This window comes from Jaculus jaculus, chromosome 1 (genome assembly GCF_020740685.1).
Source record: "Jaculus jaculus isolate mJacJac1 chromosome 1, mJacJac1.mat.Y.cur, whole genome shotgun sequence".
Taxonomy (NCBI): Eukaryota; Metazoa; Chordata; class Mammalia; order Rodentia; family Dipodidae; genus Jaculus; species Jaculus jaculus.
The window spans coordinates 216,687,836-216,709,291 of record NC_059102.1 but is presented as its reverse complement, the minus strand read 5'-3'; the positions used below and the strand labels follow the sequence as shown (position 1 = coordinate 216,709,291).

The following is a 21,456-nucleotide window of genomic DNA, read 5'->3' as shown; positions in this document are numbered from 1 at the left end:
TGACAGAATATAAAAAACTATACAATTCCGACATGATATTAATTATCTGAATAAAGTAAATTTAGGCTCAATGAAAAAACAAAGAAAGATGGTTCTAAAGTGTTGTCAAAGGTCCTTTTCTCCATTATTTTGGAAAAATATTTTTTCTAAAATAAAAAATTTAAGCTTCCCAAAAAAAGTCTACAAAATTGTTTCCCACAAAATTACAGTTTTATTTTCAAGTCAAAAAATAAAGTCACATTAAAATATTTACTTACATGTTTCATGGAAAGTGTTCTTCCTAAAGTGTTCTTTGAATATTTTAAACTATTAAATACAAGCAAAACACAATTAGAAATATAACTAACACTTGTCACTCTTGCCAAGCATTTCTTTCCAATAATCTCCCTCATTAGTTATACTCATAGTGTATATAATGCATATCCAAAGGAATTTAGAATATGGCAAAAACCTTTTAGAAAGCAGTTATACTCCACAAATTCATTAATGTATAAAATAACCTCTCTCCCTCAAGGACACAGAGATCTCATCCTGCTCTTACCTTGGTCCCTGAAGTCCTAATCAATTAGCAATGACCAACTGTCTCTGCAGAAACAAGCAAGGGCATTTACTAGTCATCATCATCATTCTGTGCCTAGCTCTTGTACATACATTTTCTCTAATAGTCCTATGAGGTGGAAGTGAGTCCCAAATTCTAGATCAACATTGGCCCAAAACAACACATAACCAAAGGAAGAAGGCTGCATTAAAATCCACATTTCTCTTCCCCCTCCCCATAATGCATGATCTGCAATCCCCATGGGGCTGACCTATACCCCAGTGAGGAAGGCCTCTTCAGAAAAGGGGTGGGGAGGAGGGAAAGGATGGTACCAACATGCATTGTTTATATACTAAATATGTCCATATCTAATAAAAATAAAAAAGGTAACAAAATCCACATTACTTAAAAAAACAGAGCTTGCCTTCTTTCATCCCTCACCATTCCCTCCTTCCATTGAATACTACAGCAATAGAGAAAGCTTCATACTTTGAACAAGCAAATTAAACACATTAACAAGTAATGAGTGTAAAAACTAGAAATAACAGTGGCAGGAAAATACACAAATATTAACAATTATAACTATAACTATAATTAGTGAATATGTACTATCTTCCATGTACCAGGTATTGCCCCAGGGTATAGCCCCAACCCTGAACAAATATTTCTTTGAGTAATGTATTTATTTTCATTTATTTATGAAAGGGGAGGACAGATAGAGAGAATGGACATGCCAAGGGCTTTTGAATTTTTTGATAAAACCCCTCTAAGGCTAGCAGCCCTCACTTCAGACCAATGCTGACTGAACTACAAGGTCATCCCTAAGGAGGCAAAAGAAAAAGTCAGGGCCGTGGGTAACCAGCATTTTAAAAAAAGGGAGGGGGGAGCAGAGAGGAAGGGAAATACAAAATATCAAAAAAATACTGCATGTAGTAAAGGTCATTATTTTGTCAAACTTCTTTCCCAAGTTATGTATGTGCATGCACTAGGTTACAATATGGAATGTGTTCCTTTCTGTGAGTTGTAAAAAAACATTTTGGAAAAAGATTGCATTACAGTTGTTTCATAATTTTTTATGTGTATTTGCATGAATACACAGGTGTGTACTAACTTTGATGCTAAAAACATCATCACTGTGAATCATTGTAAAAACACAACTGTGTAGCTGTGTGTGGTGGCAGAGGCTAAGGTAGGAGGATTGCTGTGAGTTCAAGGCCAGCCTGAGACTACATAGTGAATTCTGGGTCAGCCTGGGCTAGAGTGAGATCCTACCTCAAAATAAAACAAAACAACTGTTTAGAGCAGTATTCTAAACTGACATCAGAACCATCTGTGAGTCTCAGGCTGGGGATGGAGGTCAGTGGCACAGCACCAGTCTAGCACACAAGGCCCTAGACTTGATCCTCAGAACTGGGGAAACAAAGCAGAACAGTGACCTACCTGGAGGGTGGGGGTTGTTAACACAGGTTACTTAAAGTCACCACAACATCCTCAGTGGCTCAGTAAGTCTATTTTGGGTCTGAGATACTGCATTTCTAACCAATTCCTAATTTTATTTGATTCTTGAATCTATCCAAGAAGGCAGAACTATTATTTGTTTTTGTTTTATGGTAAGTATGATTCTGGCATTCAGGAAAGTTAGGTGGGTTCAGAATGTGCTACACAATAGGTTTAAAAAGCAGACCACAAATTTAACCTAAACTCTTTCCTTGTCTCTTCCCTGTGCTCCAAAAACACCTGGAAGTTTCCTCCTTCATTTGGGCTAGCCTCCAGGTGGAGCTTCCAAAAGATGGAAATCTCTATAAGCATATAATCTTAGTTGTATGTGCACCTGTGTATTTTAGGGGTGAAGGATGAACAGATTTCATGAGTCTCAATCCCCAAAATGTTGAAACAACAAAATTCATTGGCTTACCTGATGAAAGATTAACTCACCCAGCCAGCTGACTGAGGGAGCTAATTTTCCCCACTGGTCCCAGAGGTGTGTATTTTCCCCATCTGCCCAAAGTATATGGCAGCATCGACAAACACTGCCTTCTGCAGGCAGCCTTCTCATGAAAAAGCTATATATAAGAAAAAACTGTATATAAACTAGCTGAGGTATTTCTAGCCCAGGTCTGGCCCAATCGCTCAGTGGCTCCCTCGTCCACAAATCTCTGAAAACTGACCTTTCAAAACGCAGCTGTGACCCCTATATTTAAGTACATGGCTCATTTAAGTAAAAAAAAAAAAAAAAAGATACCTGACCCACCCTAGGATGCCCTTTAAGCACTGAGACTTCCCCTGCAAGGGATGTGGGTAAGCGTTCTGGTGCATGGTTTCACAAAACATTAGGCCCTGAAAACACAAAGCATTGCCCACTAGCCACGGGCACGGAATGAGTGTTCACTGAATACCTTGTGCCAGGAGCACAGAGGCTCAAGGGAATACTCAACAGCTGACGTTCGCACTCGACCCCGGGCCGGCCACTGGCCTTCCGAACGTGGAAAGCGAGGCCGGAGCGAAGAGTCCCTGGACAGGCCTCCAGGCGCTGGCACGAGCAGCCGCGAACACACCGCGGCGCCCCTCAGCACTCACCCCGCGCGCGCCAGCCTCCGCACCCGCCGCCGCGCCGCCGCCCGCCCGCGCGCACGCGCAGCGCCGCAAAGCTTCGAAGCGCGCGCGGCTCAGAGCTCCAGTCACGGCGGAGCGTTCTCCCGGCCCGCCTCCGTGTGGGCGGGCCCAGAAGTCCTCCAGGCGAGAGCGAGTGGGAAAACCCGCCTGGATCTCCACCGCAGCGGAGCCGGAGTTGGTGAGGGCCTGGCGGCACGCCGAGGCCCACGCCAGGGTTTCCTTTTCACAGCTCCGAAGCCTAGTGGCGGGAAAGATGCGACCTGTGGATGGGCAGAAACTAGCCAGGGCCCAGTCCAAACTCAAGGTCAGTCTAGGCAGCAGCTGTGATGTGAGCAGTTGCTAAATACCTTGCGAAATACACAAGATTATGGTTTTAGTTCCCCTGCTGCTTTTAGCTTTGTGAGTTCTGCTTGCTATTTTTTTTCCCCTGTGGTCCTTTGTAAACCAGAAAAGTCCTCATGGAGCTATATGCTTTGATTTTTTAAATTTTGTATAAAAATTTATTAGAATGCTAGTCTGGGGACATAGTTGTTGGTACAGTGATTGTGAAGCATGCACAAAGCCCTATCCCTAGAACACCATAAAACTGGGAGTGGTGGTGCATGACTATAATCCCAGCAGTCAGGAGATACAGAAGCAGGAGGATCAGAAGTCCAAGGTCATGCTTGGTTACAGAGACCAGCCTGGGCTACATGAGATGCTGTCTTTAAAAAAAAAAGGAATCAAAAATATTTTTAATTAACCCAAATTGTATCAAAGACCTAAATGTAAGAGCTAAAACCATAAGCCCCCCGGGGGGCGTGGCATACACCAAAATCTTCATGACATTGGACTTGGTGATGATTTCTTAATTGTGAAACCTAAAGCATAGTTTCAGATGATAAAAATATTCTAAAGATGGATTGCAGGGGATAGTTGTGCAATAAGGTGGTTGCCACCAAAATACTCAAAAAGGATGAAAATGCTAAATTTTGTGTTATATATATTTTATCAGATTGAAAATATTTTAACGTGTTTTATGCATACAAAAGAATATAACATAATGTATAAATAAAAAGGAATACCATATGACTACCAATGGATTAGGATGTAAGTAATTATATGTAATTATATGTACCCCTCTTCTCCCCAGTTATTACTTTTTTTTTTTCTGTTTCTTTATGTGTGTGCTTTAGTTTCTGTTCAGCATAAAGGATTCTTTCAGTTATTTTCTGCAGAACTGGCTTAGTTTGTCGTAAATTCCTTTAACCTGTTTTTGTTAGGGAATGTCCTTATTTCTCCTTCAATTTGGATAGCTTTGCAGAATAAAGTAACCTTGCTTGACAGTTGTTATTTTTCAGAACTTGGAATACATTATTCCAAGCCCTTCTGGCTTTTAAAGTTTGTGTTGAGTAATCTTTTTCCAGCTTTCAGTAGGCTGGTATATAGGGAGGAGGTTTACAGCTTAGCACTAGCTTGAATTTTGATTGATCTTGCTGACCCTGCATGTGGAGTCTTGAGAAATAGGGTCTTACCATATTTTACTCCTGGGAAACCTAGGGCTTTGGTTTGTGTTCAGTAATCTACTGTGATCCTGATGGGTTTGCCTTTATATGTGACTTGCTTTTTCTTTCTAACTGCTTTCAATGTATTTTCTTTGGTTTGAATGTTTAGTAGTTTAATTACAACATGGCAAGGAGAGGTTCTTTCTGGGTTTTGTCTGTTTGGTATTCTAAAAGCTTCCTGTATCTGCATTGGCATTTCTTTCTCAATTTGGGGAAATTTTTCTTATATGATTTTGTTGAAAATACCTACTAAGCTTCTGGATTATAATTCTACACCTTCTACTATACCCTGAATTCTTATGTATCTTTTCATAGTGTCCCAAATATCTTGAAATTCCCATTCGTATCTTCCTATTAGCTTATCATTCTATTTGTTGGACTGTATTAGATCTTCCACCTGGTTTTCTAGTTTAGATATTCTGTTCTCTCCTTTATCTATTCTACTGATGAGACTTTCCACAGAGTTTTTTTATTTGACTGTCTTTCACTACTAGAATTTCTGCCTGGTTTTTCTTCAGTATTTCTATTTCCTTATGTCTTATAATAACCTCCTTATTTCATTAAGCTGGCTTCCTGTGTACTCTTGGAATTCCTTTAAGAGTTTGTTTTCTTCTTTTATTCCTTTCATTTCTTCTTTGATTTCTTTGAATATAAATAAAATCATTTTTTTTGAAATCTTTGTCAAGCGTTTCATCTAAAACAGTCTCATCAGGGGTCATTTCAGATGGATTTATAATTTTTGGTGGGGTTGTATTTTCTTGATTCTTTGTGTTTCTTGTATTATAACATAGTGATTTTTGCATCCTGAGTTGATTTGATGCTTGGATTTTCTCATTATCTGTGGTGCTCTTAGACTTGGAAATCCAACTTTACATACCTTCAGAGTAGGAGTTTAAGGTGCCAAGTGTAGCTCTTGTACTGCAATCCAACTGCAGAACTAATCCTAGGCATTGAGTTTGCCTATTCAAGTGCTGTAGTGGGCTGGATAGAGCAATTTACTGGCAAAATTCTAAAATTCAATTGAGCAATATACAGAGTATGCAAATATGGGGATTGAAACAAACAGATAACCTTATAAAGCCCAAATCCCTAAGGGTTTGTGTTGTTCTATGCCCTTAATTGTGTCTTCTGGGAGGTTGAAATTTCTATTCTTAAATGGGATCCAGGTCATCCTGGGTCTGAATTAGACCCTGCCCCCAAAGATGACAGAAGAAAAAGACAAAGACTCTATGAATCAGAAAGCATCAAAGGCAACAATAGTCAACCCCCAAATACAGCTTAATTGAAAATGGTAAAGCCAAACATGAATATGTAACCCATAACCTACCCTGACATGGAAGGAGAGATTAGCAATTCCAGTGCAGGCCCATGTACCTGCTTTTTTGTCAGTCAGCCTCTTAACCTTCTTCTGGGGTAGCTTCAATTTCATCAATGCTGAGTGCCCACCTCGATCCCTCTGTGTTGTGCTGTGGAACCCTTGCTCTGATCAGCTGTGCTGGATGCTCTGCCACTGGGAGCTGAATGCGTTCTCTGGAGGTTTCTGGTTCTGAAGATTGGGGGATGGTAGAGTGGAGGAAGCCTGGAGTTGTACTGGAATTGCTCAGCTGGTCTCACCTGTACCCCTTTCAGCAGCTCCTTAGCTGATCTCTGCTGACTCCCCATCAGGTTTGATGAGGTTGGAAAATCCCCTTATCTGGTCTGTGCTCCTGCAGCTCACTGGCCCAGGCAGGCATCAGATCCACACGGGCTGCAAGTGCCGCCTCTGGCCAATTTCCTCCTTCTGGTAGATCTTGGTCTCTCCTGCTTCCCTGCTGTGGCTGATAAAAACCTATATACCTTCACTTTTCAGAAGAAAAGTATGTTTTTCTGTGGTTTTGCTTAAATCCTTCCCTATGCTGGTTTGGTGTGGATCCTATGCAGCCATCTTACCCAGAAGTCCTCCAATAATTACTATTCTTCTAATTTTATGTTTATCATTCTTATGCCTTTCTACTTGACATGCCCCTAAATAAAGTGTATTGTTTCATATTTCTAAACTTTATCAATAATAGAAACAAAGTTCCCTTTTTTAGTTAAAACTATGGTTTTTATAATTTTTTTATTTTTATTAGTTATTTGTGTGTATATATGTATGTTAGGGAGTGCATGTAGGGTCTCACTCTGGTCCAGGCTGACCTGGAATTAACTCTGTAGTCTCAGGGTGGCCTTGAACTCATGGTGATCCTCCTACCTCTGCCTCCCGAGTGCTGGGATTAAAGGCGTGCGCCACCACGCCCGGCTTCTCTTTCAGTCTTTTGAGACAGGATCTCTCTTGCCACTGCTGCTTACAAAATTCCAGATTCTTCTGGCTCCAACTCCGATTTGCATCTATAGACAACTTCATGCAGGCACTGAAGAAGATCAAGCTTGGGTCAGTAGGCTTGTTTGTGAGCAAGCACCATTATTAACCACTGAGTCATTTCATCTGCCCCCCAAACTTTTTTTTTTAAATATCCATATATGCTAATAGCTATAGTTCATTCACTTGCGTTGCCTTTGGAATTCATTTAGTAAACATACTACATTGTACTTTTTATTTTTTTCCTCAGTCCCAGTTTTATTTTCTTAAGAAAAAGCTTTTCCTTTATAGTTTTTGATATCCAAAAACAGTATTTAATAAATACTATCTATACCAGGCGTGGTGGCACACACCTTTAATACCAGCACTAGGGAGGCAGAGGTAGTAGGATCACCATGAGTTCAAGGCCACCCCAAGACTACATAGTGAATTCCAGGTCAGCCTGGGCTAGAGTGAGACCATACCTCAAACAAAAAAAAAATACTATCTATAATAAGTAATTTTTAACTGATATTTAAGTTCTACTAGCAAGTGAAACTTCATTGAATCTTAAGAAATGTTAACCACAAACTTACAACTGCCTTGCAAGTTACATTTCTAACATTTTTCTTGCCTACATTAAAAATATCTAAAACTCTTCTTTCAATATCAAAGTTCAGATACTTGGACCAGAATACACAGATTAAGCAGGTTAGAGATCTGGCACCTACAAAGTTGTACAAGAGATTCCAGTTCAAGTTGGCAGAACATACACTAGATCTAACATGCTATATTAAAGAAAAAAGAAAATAACTTCATTAGGACAGTTATAATGAATTTTCTGTTTAGAAAACATGGTGTAGCAGACAGCTTCAGGTTCACTGAGATGAACTTCTGGACCAAGCACAGTTATGGAGGAAGAGATTTATTGAAGCTTACAGATCCAGGGGAAGTTCCATAATGGCAGAAAAAGCTGGCCTGTTTTCACAGGACCAAACACAGACAGAGAAGTACAAGTCTAAAAGTCAAAAGCCACACAGCAGAGCATACTTTAGGAACTCCAGCTATGCACACTTTGTATATCTTTAGATCGAAGTCTCAAACCCACCACCACACCCTAGGGCTGGACCCTAAGATACACCAGTGACACTGACTCCAACCAGGTGGCTGCAGATCCAAACTACAAGCTAATAAAACACTGAACATATTGGGGGCCATCTATCCAAACTACCACACATGGCATTATAAGAATGAAAAAATAATTAGGATCATCATTCTATAATTGTTCAGTTTTGGTTTTTTCACTTTTTTTGCTTCTTTCAGAGAATGGCAGCTAGCTGATCATACTTAAATCATGTGTCCACACTTGACTAGAGCCTCACTCATATGTAAGTTTGAACATTTCCACAGTTCTACTTGTAAGTCATCTTATTTATCTTATTTCTTAAGAACTGCATAGGTTTGTTTCAAATTTTTATTCTCTCTCTCTCTCTCTCTCTCTCTCTCTCTCTCTCTCTCTCTCTTTCGGCTATCTAGATATGGTCTCACTCCAGCCCAGGATGACCTGGGACTTACTCTGTATCTCTAGGCTGGCCTCAAATTCATGCTGATTCTACCACCTCAGCCTCCTAAGCACTGGGATTAAAGGCATGTGATACCATGTCTAGCTTGTTTCAAACATTTTAAATACCAGAAATAAATTACAGAATTTTCTAAGAGCAGAGGTATTGTGGTTAAAGATCGAAACTGTGTGGTCAGGTGAAAAGCAAAATTAATAATACAAATGTAATCCATAAGAAAAATAATTTTTCTTGAGCACTTCCGGTTAAGATGGTGGCGTAGGCACCACGCCAAAGCAGCCTAGGGGGGGAAAGGACCAAAAAAACTCAGCAAAATACACACTTTTACTAAAAAGAGAGGTGTTTAGGAAATTGGAACAGCAGCGGAAAAGTAGAAGAGATCCAGAGCATCCAGAGCCTGCACAGGCCAAAAGAAGCCCCTGCAGATCCACCCACCGTGGCGGTGCACCAGAAAGCTTCCAGGTTCAGCTCCAGCCGCGGGAAAAGCCAGGTGAAGGGAGCTTCCACTCACACCGAAGCTCTCTGCAACTCAAGAAATGTGAAGAGAGAGGGGCAGTGAACACCAGAGGAGCAGATCACAAGGTAGAAGAACACGTGGAACAGCAAGAGAACCAGAGCAGCTATGGCTCCCTCCCCTCCCCCACCGCCTGTGCCCAGCTCCAGCGAACAAAGCAGCGGTCCTGGGACCCGGCCACACCAACTTGAGCCGACAGCGGGACCCAAGCAGGACAGAGTCCAGCAGCAACACCAGCAGCTCCAGCACCGGCAACAGCAGCCCCAGCAACGGCGGATGCAGCAAGCAGCTTCAGCAGCAGCAGCAGCGGTTACACCGGCAGCTTCAGAGGCAGCAGCAGGGGATACAGCAGTGGCAGCTACAGCAGCAGCAGCAGCAGCAGATCCAGCAATGGCAGCTTTAGCAGCAGCAGCAACGGATCCAGCAGCGGCAGCTTCAGTAGCAGCAGTAGCAGTTCCAGCAGCAGGGGTGCCAATCTACAGGGTCACAGGTGCCAGGCTTGGTTTGCCCCACAGGAAAAGCCAGTGCCCAGCTCCAGAAATCAGAACAGTGGCCCAATGACCCAGCCAGAAACTTGACTGAGACCAAATTCATTCAAAAAGGTAACTGGGATTGCACCAGGGAAGGGTCTCACTTGGTCACAAGCTGACTTAGATCCCTCAACAGACCAGAAATCTTAACCCCTTTGTTGATAGAGGATTTGGTTGGTATAATACCTACTCTTACACAAATACTCAGTGCTGTTTTTGATTGAATGTATACAGTGTTTAGTTAAATTTTACTATCTAGCTGCATTTTATTCCATTCAGCCTACTTGAATACTCCCTTAGCAGGGAAAGTCAACCCCTAGGAACACCTTTGTAGATACTCTGAGAGTCTTAAGAGCCACACCTAACACCTTAAGCTCCTACCCTGAAGATATATAACATCAGATCAATTGATATAGCTAAGAATACCCAGCTAGCTAGAAAATCCAAGCATTAACTTAATCCAAGATGCAATAACTTATACATTATAACACCAGAAACACTAAAAAGCAAGACAATATAAATCCACCTAAAAGTATTAATGCATCAGAAATGGCCTTCAGTGAGAACGAGGAAATGCCTGACAAAGATTTCAAAAGAACGATTGTAAATATGTTCAAAGAAGTCAAAGAACAAATAAAAGGAGTCAAAGAGGAAATCAAAGGAATCAAAGAAGATGCAGGACACCAATTTAATGAAATAAAGAGGGTAATACAAGACATAAATAAGGAAATAGATATAATAAAGGAAAACCAGTCAGAATTACTAGCAATGAAGAACACAGTCAATGAAATAAAAAACTCTATAGAAAATCTCATCATTAGAATGGATGAAGGAAAGGACAGAATATCTAAGCTAGAAGATCAGGTGGCAGATATAATACAGTCTAAAAAAGAGAAAGAAAAACTAATAGAAAAGTATGAAGGGGAATTTCAAGATATTCGGGACACTATGAAAAGATCAAATGTAAGAATTCAGGACATAGTAGAAGGAGAATAATTCCACTCCAAATGCATAGTAGGCGTGTTCAACAAAATCATAGAAGAAAAACCCCCCAAATGGGAAAGAGGTGCCAATGCAGATACAGAAAGCCTTTAGAACCCCAACCAGACAAAACCTGGAAAGAACCTCTCCTCGCCATATTATAATCAAACTACTGAACACAAAAACCAAAGAAAAAAATATTGAAAGCAGTTAGAGAGAAAAATCAAGTTACCTACAAAGGCAACCCCATCAGGTTCACAGCAGATTATTCAACACAAACTTTAAAAGCCAGAAGGGCTTGGAGTGGTGATGTATTCCAAGTTCTGAAAGATAACAACTATCAACCAAGGTTACTTTATCCTGCAAAGCTATCCATTCAAATAGACGGAGAAATAAGGACATTCCATGACAAAAGCAGGATAAAGGAATATTTGAAGACAAAACCAGCTCTACAGGAAATACTTGAAAGAATCCTCCATGCTGAAGAAAAGGAAAAGCACACATATAAGGAACCTGGAAAAAACAAGCAATACTCCAATACTAGTTAACACAAGAGAGCAAAAGTAGAACCAGAACCACAAAAAAATATGGCAAACATAAATACAAACCTTTCAATAATATCTCTTACTATCAACGGCCTCAATGCCACAACCAAAAGCCATAGTTTTGCAGACTGGGTTAAAAAGCAGGATCCTACAATTTGTTGTCTCCATGAAACTCACCTTTCTACAAAGGATAGGGATTATCTAAGGGTGATAGGTTGAAAACTGGTGTTTCAAGCAAATGGGCCTAGAAAACAAGCAGGGGTTGCTCTCCTAGTATCTGACAAGATAGACTTCAGTCCTACGTTAATCAAGAAAGATAAGGAAGAACACTTTATATTGATTAAGGGCACACTCCAACAGGAGGACATAACAATCCTAAACATATATACACATAACATGGGGGCTCCCAAATTCATCAAACAAACACTATTACAACTAAGGTCAAAGATAACACCAAACACAGTGGTGGTGGGTGACTTTAACACCCCACTCTCATCAATTGACAGGTCATCCTGGGAAAAAATAAACAGAGAGGCATCTGGACTAAATGAGGTCATAGAAGGAATGGACGTAACAGATATATACAGGAAATTTCATCCAAAGGCGGCAGAATATACATTCATTTCAGCAGCACATGGAACATTCTCTAAAATAGATCATATATTAGGACACAAAACAAATCTTAATAAATTCAGGAAAATTGAAATAATTCCTTGCATTCTATCTGACCACAATGGAATTAAACTATAAATCAATAGCAAGAAAGACTACAGAGCATACAAAAAATCATGAAAACTAAAAAATACACTACTAAATGATGAATGGGTCAATGAAGAAATCAAGAAGGAAATCAAAAAATTTATAGAGTCAAATGATAATGAGAACACAACATACCAAAATCTCTGGGACATAATGAAGGCAGTTCTAAGAGGTAAATTTATAGCCTTAAGTGCCTATATTAAGAAATTAGAAAGGTCACAAGTAAACGACCTAATGCTTAATCTTAAAGCCTTGGAAAAAGAAGAACAAGGCAAGCCAAAAATCAGTAGATGGGAAGAAATAATAAAGATTAGGGCAGAAATTAATGAAATAGAAACAAACAAACAAACAAAAAAACAATCCAAAGAATTAATGAAACAAAGAGTTTGTTCTTTGAAAGGATAAACAAGATTGATAAACCCTTAGAAAATCTGACCAAAAGAAAGAAAGAAGAGACACAAATTAATAAATTAGAGATGAAAAAGGTAACCTTACTACAGATGCCAGAGAAATTAAAAAAATCATAGGGACATGCTATAAAAGCATATACTCCACAAAGTATGAAAGTCTGAAAGAAATGGATGAGTTCCTTGATTCATATGACCTACCTAAATTAAATCAAGGTGAGATTAATCACTTACATAGACCTATAACAAGTATGGAGATCTTAACAGTTATCAATAATCTCCCAACTAAAAAAAGCCCAGGCCCAGATGGATTCACTGCTGAATTTTACCAGACCTTTAATGAAGAGCTAACACCATTGCTTCTTAAGCTTTTCCAGAAAATAGAAAAAGAAGGAATTCTACCAAACTCCTTCTATGAAGCCAGCATCACCTTGATACCAAAACCAGGCAAAGATAGAACAAAAAAAGAAAATTACAGTCCAATCTCCCTCATGAACACAGATGCAAAAATTCTCAACAAAATATTGGCAAACAGAATACAAGAATATATCAGAAAGATCATTCATCCTGACCAAGTAGGTTTTATCCCAGAGATGCAGGGATGGGTCAATATACGCAAATCTCTAAATGTAATACGTTATATAAATGGATTGAAGGACAAAAATCACATGATCATCTCATTAGACGAAGAGAAAGTGTTCGACAAAATCCAACATCCCGTCATAATAAAAGTCCTACAGAGACTGGGAATACAAGGAACATATCTCAATATAATAAGAGCTATTTATGACAAGCCTACAAGCAAAATATTATTAAATGGGGAAAAACTGGAAGCTTTTCCACTAAAATCAGGAACAAGACAAGGGTGTCCACTGTCCCCACTTTTATTTAATATAGTTTTGGAAGTCTTAGCCATAGCAATAAGGCAAGAGACACACATAAAAGGGATAAAATTGGAAAGGAAGAGATCAAGTTATCATTATTTGCAGATGACATGATTCTATACATAAAGGACCCTAAAGACTCTACCAGCAAACTGTTAGAGCTGATCAAAACCTACAGCAATGTAGCAGTATACAAAATAAATACACAGAAATCAGTAGCCTTCATATATGCTAACAACAAACACACAGAGGATGAAATCAGAGAATCACTCCCATTCACAACTGTATCAGAAAAAAAAATAAAGTACCTTGGAATAAACCTAACCAAGGAAGTAAAGGATCTCTACAATGAGAACTTTAAAACTCTCAAGCAAGAAATTGCAGAAGACACTAGAAAGTGGAAAAACATCCCTTGCTCCTGGATTGGAAGAAACAATATTGTGAAAATGGCAATCTTACCAAAAGCAATCTACACATTTAATGCATTCCCTATCAAAATTCCAAAGATATTCTTCATGGAAATAGAAAAAAACAATCCAAAAATTCATTTGGAATCACAAAAAATCTCGAATATCTAAAATAATACTGAGCAACAAAAATAAGGCTGGTAGTATCACCATACCTGATTTTAACCTATACTACAGAGCCATAGTAACAAAAACAGCATGGTACTGGCACAAAAACAGACATATAGATCAATGGAACAAAATAGAGGACCCAGATTTAAGTCCAGGTAGCTATAGCCACCTGATATTCGATAAAAATGCCACAAACACTCATTGGAGAAAAGACAGCCTCTTCAGCAAATGGTGTTGGGAAAACTGGATATATATCTGTAGAAGGATGAAAATAGATTCTTCTCTCTCTCCATGCACAAGAATCAAGTCCAAATGGATAAAAGACCTTAACATCAGACCTAAACTCTGAATCTGCTAGAGGAAAAAGCAGGGGAAACCCTTCAACATATTGGCCTTGGCAAAGACTTTTTGAATATAATCCCAATTGCTCAGGCAATAAAACCACAGATTAATCACTGGGAGCTCATGAAATTACAAAGATTTTGCACTGCAAAGGACACAGCGAAAAAAGCAAAGAGGCAACCTACAGAATGGGAAAAAAATTTTCACCAGCTATATATCTGATAGAGGATTAATATCTAAGATATACAAAGAACTCAAAAAGTTAAATAATAAGGAATTAAATAAGTCAATCAAGAAATGGGCTATGGAGCTAAATAGAGCATTCTCAAAGGAAGAAATACGAATGGCATATAAGCATCTAAAAAATGTTCTATGTCACTAGTCATCAGGGAAATGCAGATTCAAACTACATTGAGGTTCCATCTCACTCCTGTCAGATTGGCTACCATCATGAAAACAAATGATCATAAATGCTGGCAGGGATGTTGAAAAAGAGGAACCCTTCTACACTGCTGGTGGGAATGCAATCTGGTCCAGCCATTGTGGAAATCAGTGTGGAGGTTCCTAAAACAGCTAAAGATTGATCTACCATATGACCCAGCTATAGCACTCCCAGGCATATATCTAAGGACTCATCTCATTTCCTTAGAAGTACATGCTCAACCATGTTTATTGCTACTTAATTTATAATAGCTGGGAAATGGAACCAGCCTAGATGTCCCTCAACTGATGAGTGGATAATGAAGATGTGGCACAGTTATACAATGGAGTTCTACTCAGCGGTAAAGAAAAATGAAGTTATGAAATTTGCAGAAAAATGGATGGACCTGGAAAGGATTATACTAAGTGAGGTAACCCAGGCCTAGAAAGCCAAGCACCACATGTTCTCCCTCATATGTGGATCCTAGCTACAGATGATTAGGCTTCTGCGTGAGAATGAAAATACTTAGTAGCAGAGGCCATTAAGTTAAAAAGGAGATATAAAGGGAAAAGAAAGGAAGGGAGGAGGGTACTTAATAGGTTGATATTGTATATATGTAAGTACAATGATTGAGTTGGGGAGGTAATATGATGGAGAATGGAATTTCAAAGGAGAAAGTGCGGGGAGGGAGGGTATTACCATGGGATATTTTTTATAATCATGGAAAAGTTAAAAGTTGTGAAAAGATAAAAAAAATAAAAAACAAGAGAGGCTGATTGAGATGGGGAGACGATGTGATGGAGAATGGAGTTTCAAAGGGAAGAGTGGTAGGAGGGAGGATGTTACCATGGGATATTTTTTATAATCATGGAAGTTGTTAATAAAAATTTGAAGAAAAAAATAAAAGTACTGCAGTCACACAAAAAAATAATTTTTCTCAATGCAGACCCTAGCCATTCTCTACAAATAAATCTCTACACATTTATCATGTCCAAGTCCCCATACTAGGAATGGAGTAATTTACCAATTTTGTTTTCTACTCTGTACCTTACTTCAAAACAGAAGAACATTTGAAGAATGTAATATTGAGTAACAGTGCTGAAGTTGATTGTTACAGGCTATTAAACTCTGTGTATTAAATGGTTGCATCTTAATTATTTATACAGATCATTGGTCCAATAGAGTAAAAATAGAAAACAGCATCTGCAAATTTATCTCCTCCAATGTTCAGGGAAAAATGGGTTAAGCATTCCTCCTGTTATTTCTGCAGGCAAGTCCTTGTTTACATTGAAATCTGATGGAAATTCATGTGTCACTTATCTAAGCTACTGCGTGAAGAAGACACGGAAGGCCATCACTACACATGACTGTGACTTGAGGAGTCTTTCATTCACCAGTTCTGGCACACTTCCAAAACATCCCCCACAATCCAGTTTTATTTCTGTCCAGGAAGCTGAGTGCCAAGGATCGGATATAAGCACATGTACATTTAAGCAGCAAGATTATGGTCGACAGACTTTGAAAACTGAAAGTGGTAGACATAGTGAGGCCGGCAGTGCCCCAGCCACATCACCCTTCCAGGCTCGTGGCTTTTTTATTCTTCTTTGTATGGGTACACCAGTTATTTTCAGACTTTGGTTATTCTCAGTAATATGGCATCACATATTGTTGTGCATATCTTACAAGACCATTGTCTGGGAGTCTCCAGGGACAGCATCAGTAGTGATAACACTGTCATGTAGGATATAGATGTTGTCAGCTTCACATGCTGACAGTTTTGTAAAACATTTGCAGGCAGTCCAATTTATCCATCAAGTAGTATACAGGAAATCACTTGGCCCTGCATGCTATTGATACCTTCACATTTTTGCCTAGTGAGTTGACATTTTCATGTTTCTGATTCTCTTTCCTTCAACCTTTTCATTGTTTATATATTATTCCTGCTTCCTCTTCAGTGAAATGTGTGTTCCCAATTACCCAGAAGTCATTTGAGTCATTTGACTGCTATAACAGGATAAGTTTGTGTCATTGAAGAAACAGGGTTCCTAGAGTCATTGAAAATTGTGACCCTTCAGGCAGTAAGTAGTTAGCTCCATTTTTCTGGGAAAGGGGTTGTAGCTGAACCTTAGGTCTTCTCCTGAGGTGCTGTGAACACATATCATTCATCCCAGGTAGTGCTCAGGCTACAGACCAAAGTATGATTGTACCAAAATCAGTTTTAGTGAACCAGGGGTTGCTTACAAGAGCAATGGGTGACTCTAAGGCAGCTCCATCACCAAAAAGCTCACCCCAGCTTCTTGACAACTCATGGAAGCTACATCTCTCCAGTGCACTGACAACCTGTGACAGCTTGGCTTGGAGAATCTCTAGCACACCACATGATTCATATGCAGCTGGGCAGAGCAGGCAGGAGAGTCTCCTTTCCAAGCAGCTGTTTGCTCTTTATATATCTTTGGGGAGGGGGCTTTTGTTTTAGCTCTCCAAGACTTCTTGCCCTCTTGATTCCATCCTCCCCTGGAGAGGGACTGTTTCATTGCTACATACATAACTGTGGGAAGTCTGCCCCTCAGCAGTTGTTTACTGCTTCTATTTGGGCTGTGAGTATGGAAGTGGAGAAGGCTAAGGACATGGATGGAAACAGTGGCTTCACTTCACACCTGAGCTGCTTGGAGCAAGATGAACAATTGCCAAGGAGCTTCAGTCATACCCCCAGAACTCAGGATGCTAGAGGACATGTGGGTGGTGGGTTCTTAAATTATATAAAGTACTTTCATGTTTGGAAAATGGAGAAGAAACTATTGCTATTACAATAGAAACTGAGGGGTTGGGGAGATATCTCAGTGGTTAAGGGTGCTTGCTTCCAGCCTTCCAGCCTGGGCCCAATCCTCCAATACCCACACAAAATCACTTTTGGGCCAGACTCATTTGCAGTGGCAAGAGACCCTGTCTCAAAGGTGAGGCAGATAATTCCTCTGACTTCCACATGTGCACCCATACATACTCACATACATACACACATATTAGTAAATTTAAAAATTTAAGATATTGAGTCCTGAGATGTTACAGAAATTCTCTGGAAAGATCACTCCAATGCTAGGATGAGTGAAAGTAGAGGAGTTTATTTACCTGGGAGCCAAAGAGCTTGAGGCAGCCCTCCAAAGAGGCTGTGAACTGAGCTGAGATTTTGTTTCCATTTTCCAATTTTCATAGCCAAGGGGAGGGGTAAGTGAACAAACAAGATGTGGCAATTTGTATATCAATCATTTCTGCAGTCAGGACACCCTAACAATGAACTCCGTTTTACTTTGTTTTAGCCTAAACTGTCTTTCCTTCTTATCATCCCTTTGGGCACTTTCTGGACAGTTCCTTCTTTGGGATTTTTCCATCTGCTGACAAAGATGAGTTTAGCTCCTCAGCAATTAGCTTTTACAGTAACTCAATGAATCAGTTCAACTTTTAGCTTCTTTTCTACCATATTAATACAAACTGCGGAAAATAATCCTAGTGTTGTGACACAAATTTATAATCCCAACACTAAGGAGATTGAGGCAGGAGATATCAAACTGCTCTCTAGCATGGGTTTCATAGTAAGAGCCCATCTCCAAAAGAAAGAAAGAAAAGCAAAACAACATTAAAGAGAACATAAAGGAGCTGGAGAGATTGAGATTTCCCAACAGTTAAGGTACTTGCCTACAAAGCCTAAAGACCAAAGTTCAATTCCCCACTACCCACATAAAGCCACATGCACAAGGTGGTACAAGGGTCTGAAGTTCATTTGCAGTGGCTAGAGGCTGTGACATGCCCATTCTTTCACATTCTCTCTCTCTCTCTCAAATAGATAAGTAAAATAAAATATAAAAAAGAAAGCAAGGATCCATAAAACGTCTGGGATTCTTGGGATAAACTCAGTATTTGGATATGGATACTTCCTTATGAAAATACATCTTTCCTGTGAGATGGGTTGGTGTGTATTTGTTCCATATCCTGGAATTAGTTGATGTTTAAATGAAAATATTATTTATTCCACTGAAAGATAAAAGTGAAGAGTATAGAGCTCCCTAGTTACATGGAAGGATTTCCTATTCTTGATAATATCTTGTTCCCCACAAAATTCAACCCAGCTTTGGTTGAATTTTCTGTTCAGCTCTGTGTCCACCAGAGGGCAGACAAAGAAGGCTAAGGGATCTCACTGTGAAAAGAGGTACTCTGTTTCAGATCTAAGTATCATTTCAAAGGCAGTTCAAGAAGATTCATACAGGGCTGGAGAGATGGCTTAGCGGTTAAGCGCTTGCCTGTGAAGCCTAAGGACCCCGGTTCGAGGCTCGGTTCCCCAGGTCCCACGTTAGCCAGATGCACAAGGGGGCGCATGCATCTGGAGTTCATTTGCAGAGGCTGGAAGCCCTGGCAAGCCCATCCTCTCTCTCTCTCCCTCTATCTGTCTTTCTCTCTGTGTCTGTCACTCTCAAATAAATAAATAAATTCATTAATTAAAAAAAAATAAAATAAAAAAAGAAGATTCATACAACTAGGTATTTTAATCGCTCTTGCATGACTTATTGTCTCCATTTACATTAGTTATATTCTTTCATAATTAATAAAATTATTCTTGTTAATAATATCCCTTAAAGCAGAGTCTAATCTATTGTAGAAAGTAAAATAACTTCTAAAATTTTCTTTATTATTTGCCCTTTTCCAGCACTTACTAAATATTGAGTAAACAGGAATATACCACTAAACTTGTGATTTCATAAATAAACGTCCTTATCTGTTTCAAGCAGACCAACTGATGAAGACTGTTTGTAACCATGACACTGCAAAACAAATTGAAATGTCCCAGGAGGGTAAGAGAAGGGAAGAACAGACACTTGCTCTTGGATGTTCCCTTTAACATGAAATGAGACCTAGAAAGGAAGTCATATTCAGTGTCTTTTAAAGTTAGAGAGCTGAGACCTTTTCCATCGTAGCCAACGGCAATGACATGTCCTTTGTCACATGCTTTCCAACAGTTCCCTGGTTTTCTTACTGGAGGACTAAATTTATTTGCTCTGTTACTGTCTTACTTTTTCCAGACTTAACTGGCCCTGTGCCTACCCAAGCTGAGATCACATGGCTAAATTTGTCAGACCAGTACTCACATGTTTGAGATTCCATTCCCAGCTCCCTGATAGGATGGGAAGGGTTGGGACTGGAACCCTGGTGGGAGCACTCCACCAAGTACCAAGACTTCTCTAATCGTGGAAGAGCTTGTAACCTGCTTGGGAACTCATCCTTATAACTGAAATTCATGTGAAAGAAACAAGTGAGCACAAAAGTCAAGAAAAGGTTGGGGGCAATGAAACTAACCTGGAGAAAAAAAGACTTTCTTAGGGAAATAAGAAAAGAAAAATAAGGGGGCTCAAATGGCCCTTGGCAACTAGTCTCTTTATCTGGGTAACTCTCCTCAGCTGATAGTAGAATAGTGGGAACCATCAACAGATAGATGACACAAAGCCCATCTTCATAGAATGTTCTCTAAGAAGACACAGTTTCCTCACCTCAGGTACATAGCTCATAGTCAACTCCCACACCCCTTTGGCCTTGTTAACAGCATAAATGATGACCACCATACTTCTCTACGTCATGCTACTGCCAGGCCTTAAGAATGCCTGACTGTTCTCTGGCCTTGAAGAATGGGAGACTTTCCAGAACAAGTGACATCCCAGCCCTACTGAAAGAACATAGTAGGCATCAAGCAGACCAGATAAAGGGGGAAAGAGAATGGCAAGTCCAAAAGCTGTACAGTGAACAAGAGTATGATGAGTTTTGAAAACTGCAATTCAAATTTAACTGTGGCTGGGACAGAGCTGGGGTCATGGCACAGAGGATAAAGCTAGGGAGATAAGCAAGAGTCCTTGTTTTCCTAACTCCGAAAGTGTTAGTGCCAGAACCAACAACACTGGCATCACCTGGAACTTAATAGCAATGCAGAACTATAGACTGGCTCCAGCCTTACTGCATTGGTCTACCTTTTAAGCTCCCTACACAGTGTGATGCACTATACAAGTTGCAAGTCCCTTCTCTAAAGACATCAGGCAGTTCAGCCTGGAGAACAAGGGTAAGCAAAGAAACCACATGATAAGACCAATCATTCTTGCTACAGAGTGGGCCAGCAGAGACCCACAGAGGAAACAAGTTGGCTAACTTAGGCTGGTGTACTTGTCCTGCCAAGAGATGTCCTCTTCCCTGTCTGGGCAGTGAGCATGAAGAATGGAGAGGAATGGCTAGATTTGATAGATAATAGAGAAAGCATTGACAGGACCTGGTCATTTGAGGACCCTTACAGAATTTCTGACAAAGATGTGGCTTTCTGACAACTGAGAGGAGCCAAGGAACTGGCAGGAAGCAGTATCAATGGATAGGGGAACACAAGAGAATAAAGGATGAAAGTCCTTTGCTGGCACATACTGCCTAATGCACAACTTGACCAGAAGGGTTTTCATCCATTTTTTACATGTGTCCTTTGTGCATGGTGCTCACCCAACTCTGTGGCAGGACACTGGTATTTGGGTTACTTCTGTGACTTTCCTGGTGGTTTCACAAAGTACATGTGAAACTGGAAGCCTGACAGAGTTTTTGAGTAAAATCCAGAAGCCTTTGTAATAGTGAGACAGGATAATTTTGATCTAAAGTTTTGAGAAAAAAAAAATCCCCTTTCCCCATTAAAAGTCTGAATAAAAAAGAATGGCTGAGAAGCTTCAGTCAAAATAATTTGTGGGAGAAAAATCCTGCTTTAATGAGGCTGGGGAGGTGGCTCAATTGGTATAGTGTTTGACTTGTAAGCATGAGGACCTGAATTTGATCCTAGGACCCAAATTTTAAAAATCCAGGGCTGGAGAGATGGGTCAGCAGTTAAGTAGCTTCTTG

At 39.8% G+C, this 21,456-nt stretch overlaps 1 protein-coding gene across 1 annotated transcript in view; it reads right to left on the bottom strand.

The window, feature by feature from the left end:
* Cenpu (centromere protein U) overlaps nt 1-20,174 on the bottom strand; it is a 52,660-nt gene extending 32,486 nt beyond the window's left edge. Inside the window, exons 1-6 of the mRNA XM_045142484.1 lie at nt 20,170-20,174; nt 19,645-19,828; nt 7,609-7,800; nt 3,139-3,490; nt 2,935-3,106; nt 258-306 (exon numbers count right to left, since the gene is read on the bottom strand). Of these exons, the coding sequence (XP_044998419.1) occupies nt 258-306; nt 2,935-3,106; nt 3,139-3,490; nt 7,609-7,800; nt 19,645-19,828; nt 20,170-20,174 (954 nt within the window). The remainder of the gene's footprint in view (nt 1-257; nt 307-2,934; nt 3,107-3,138; nt 3,491-7,608; nt 7,801-19,644; nt 19,829-20,169) is intronic.
* Between the last annotated feature and the right edge of the window lie 1,282 nt (nt 20,175-21,456).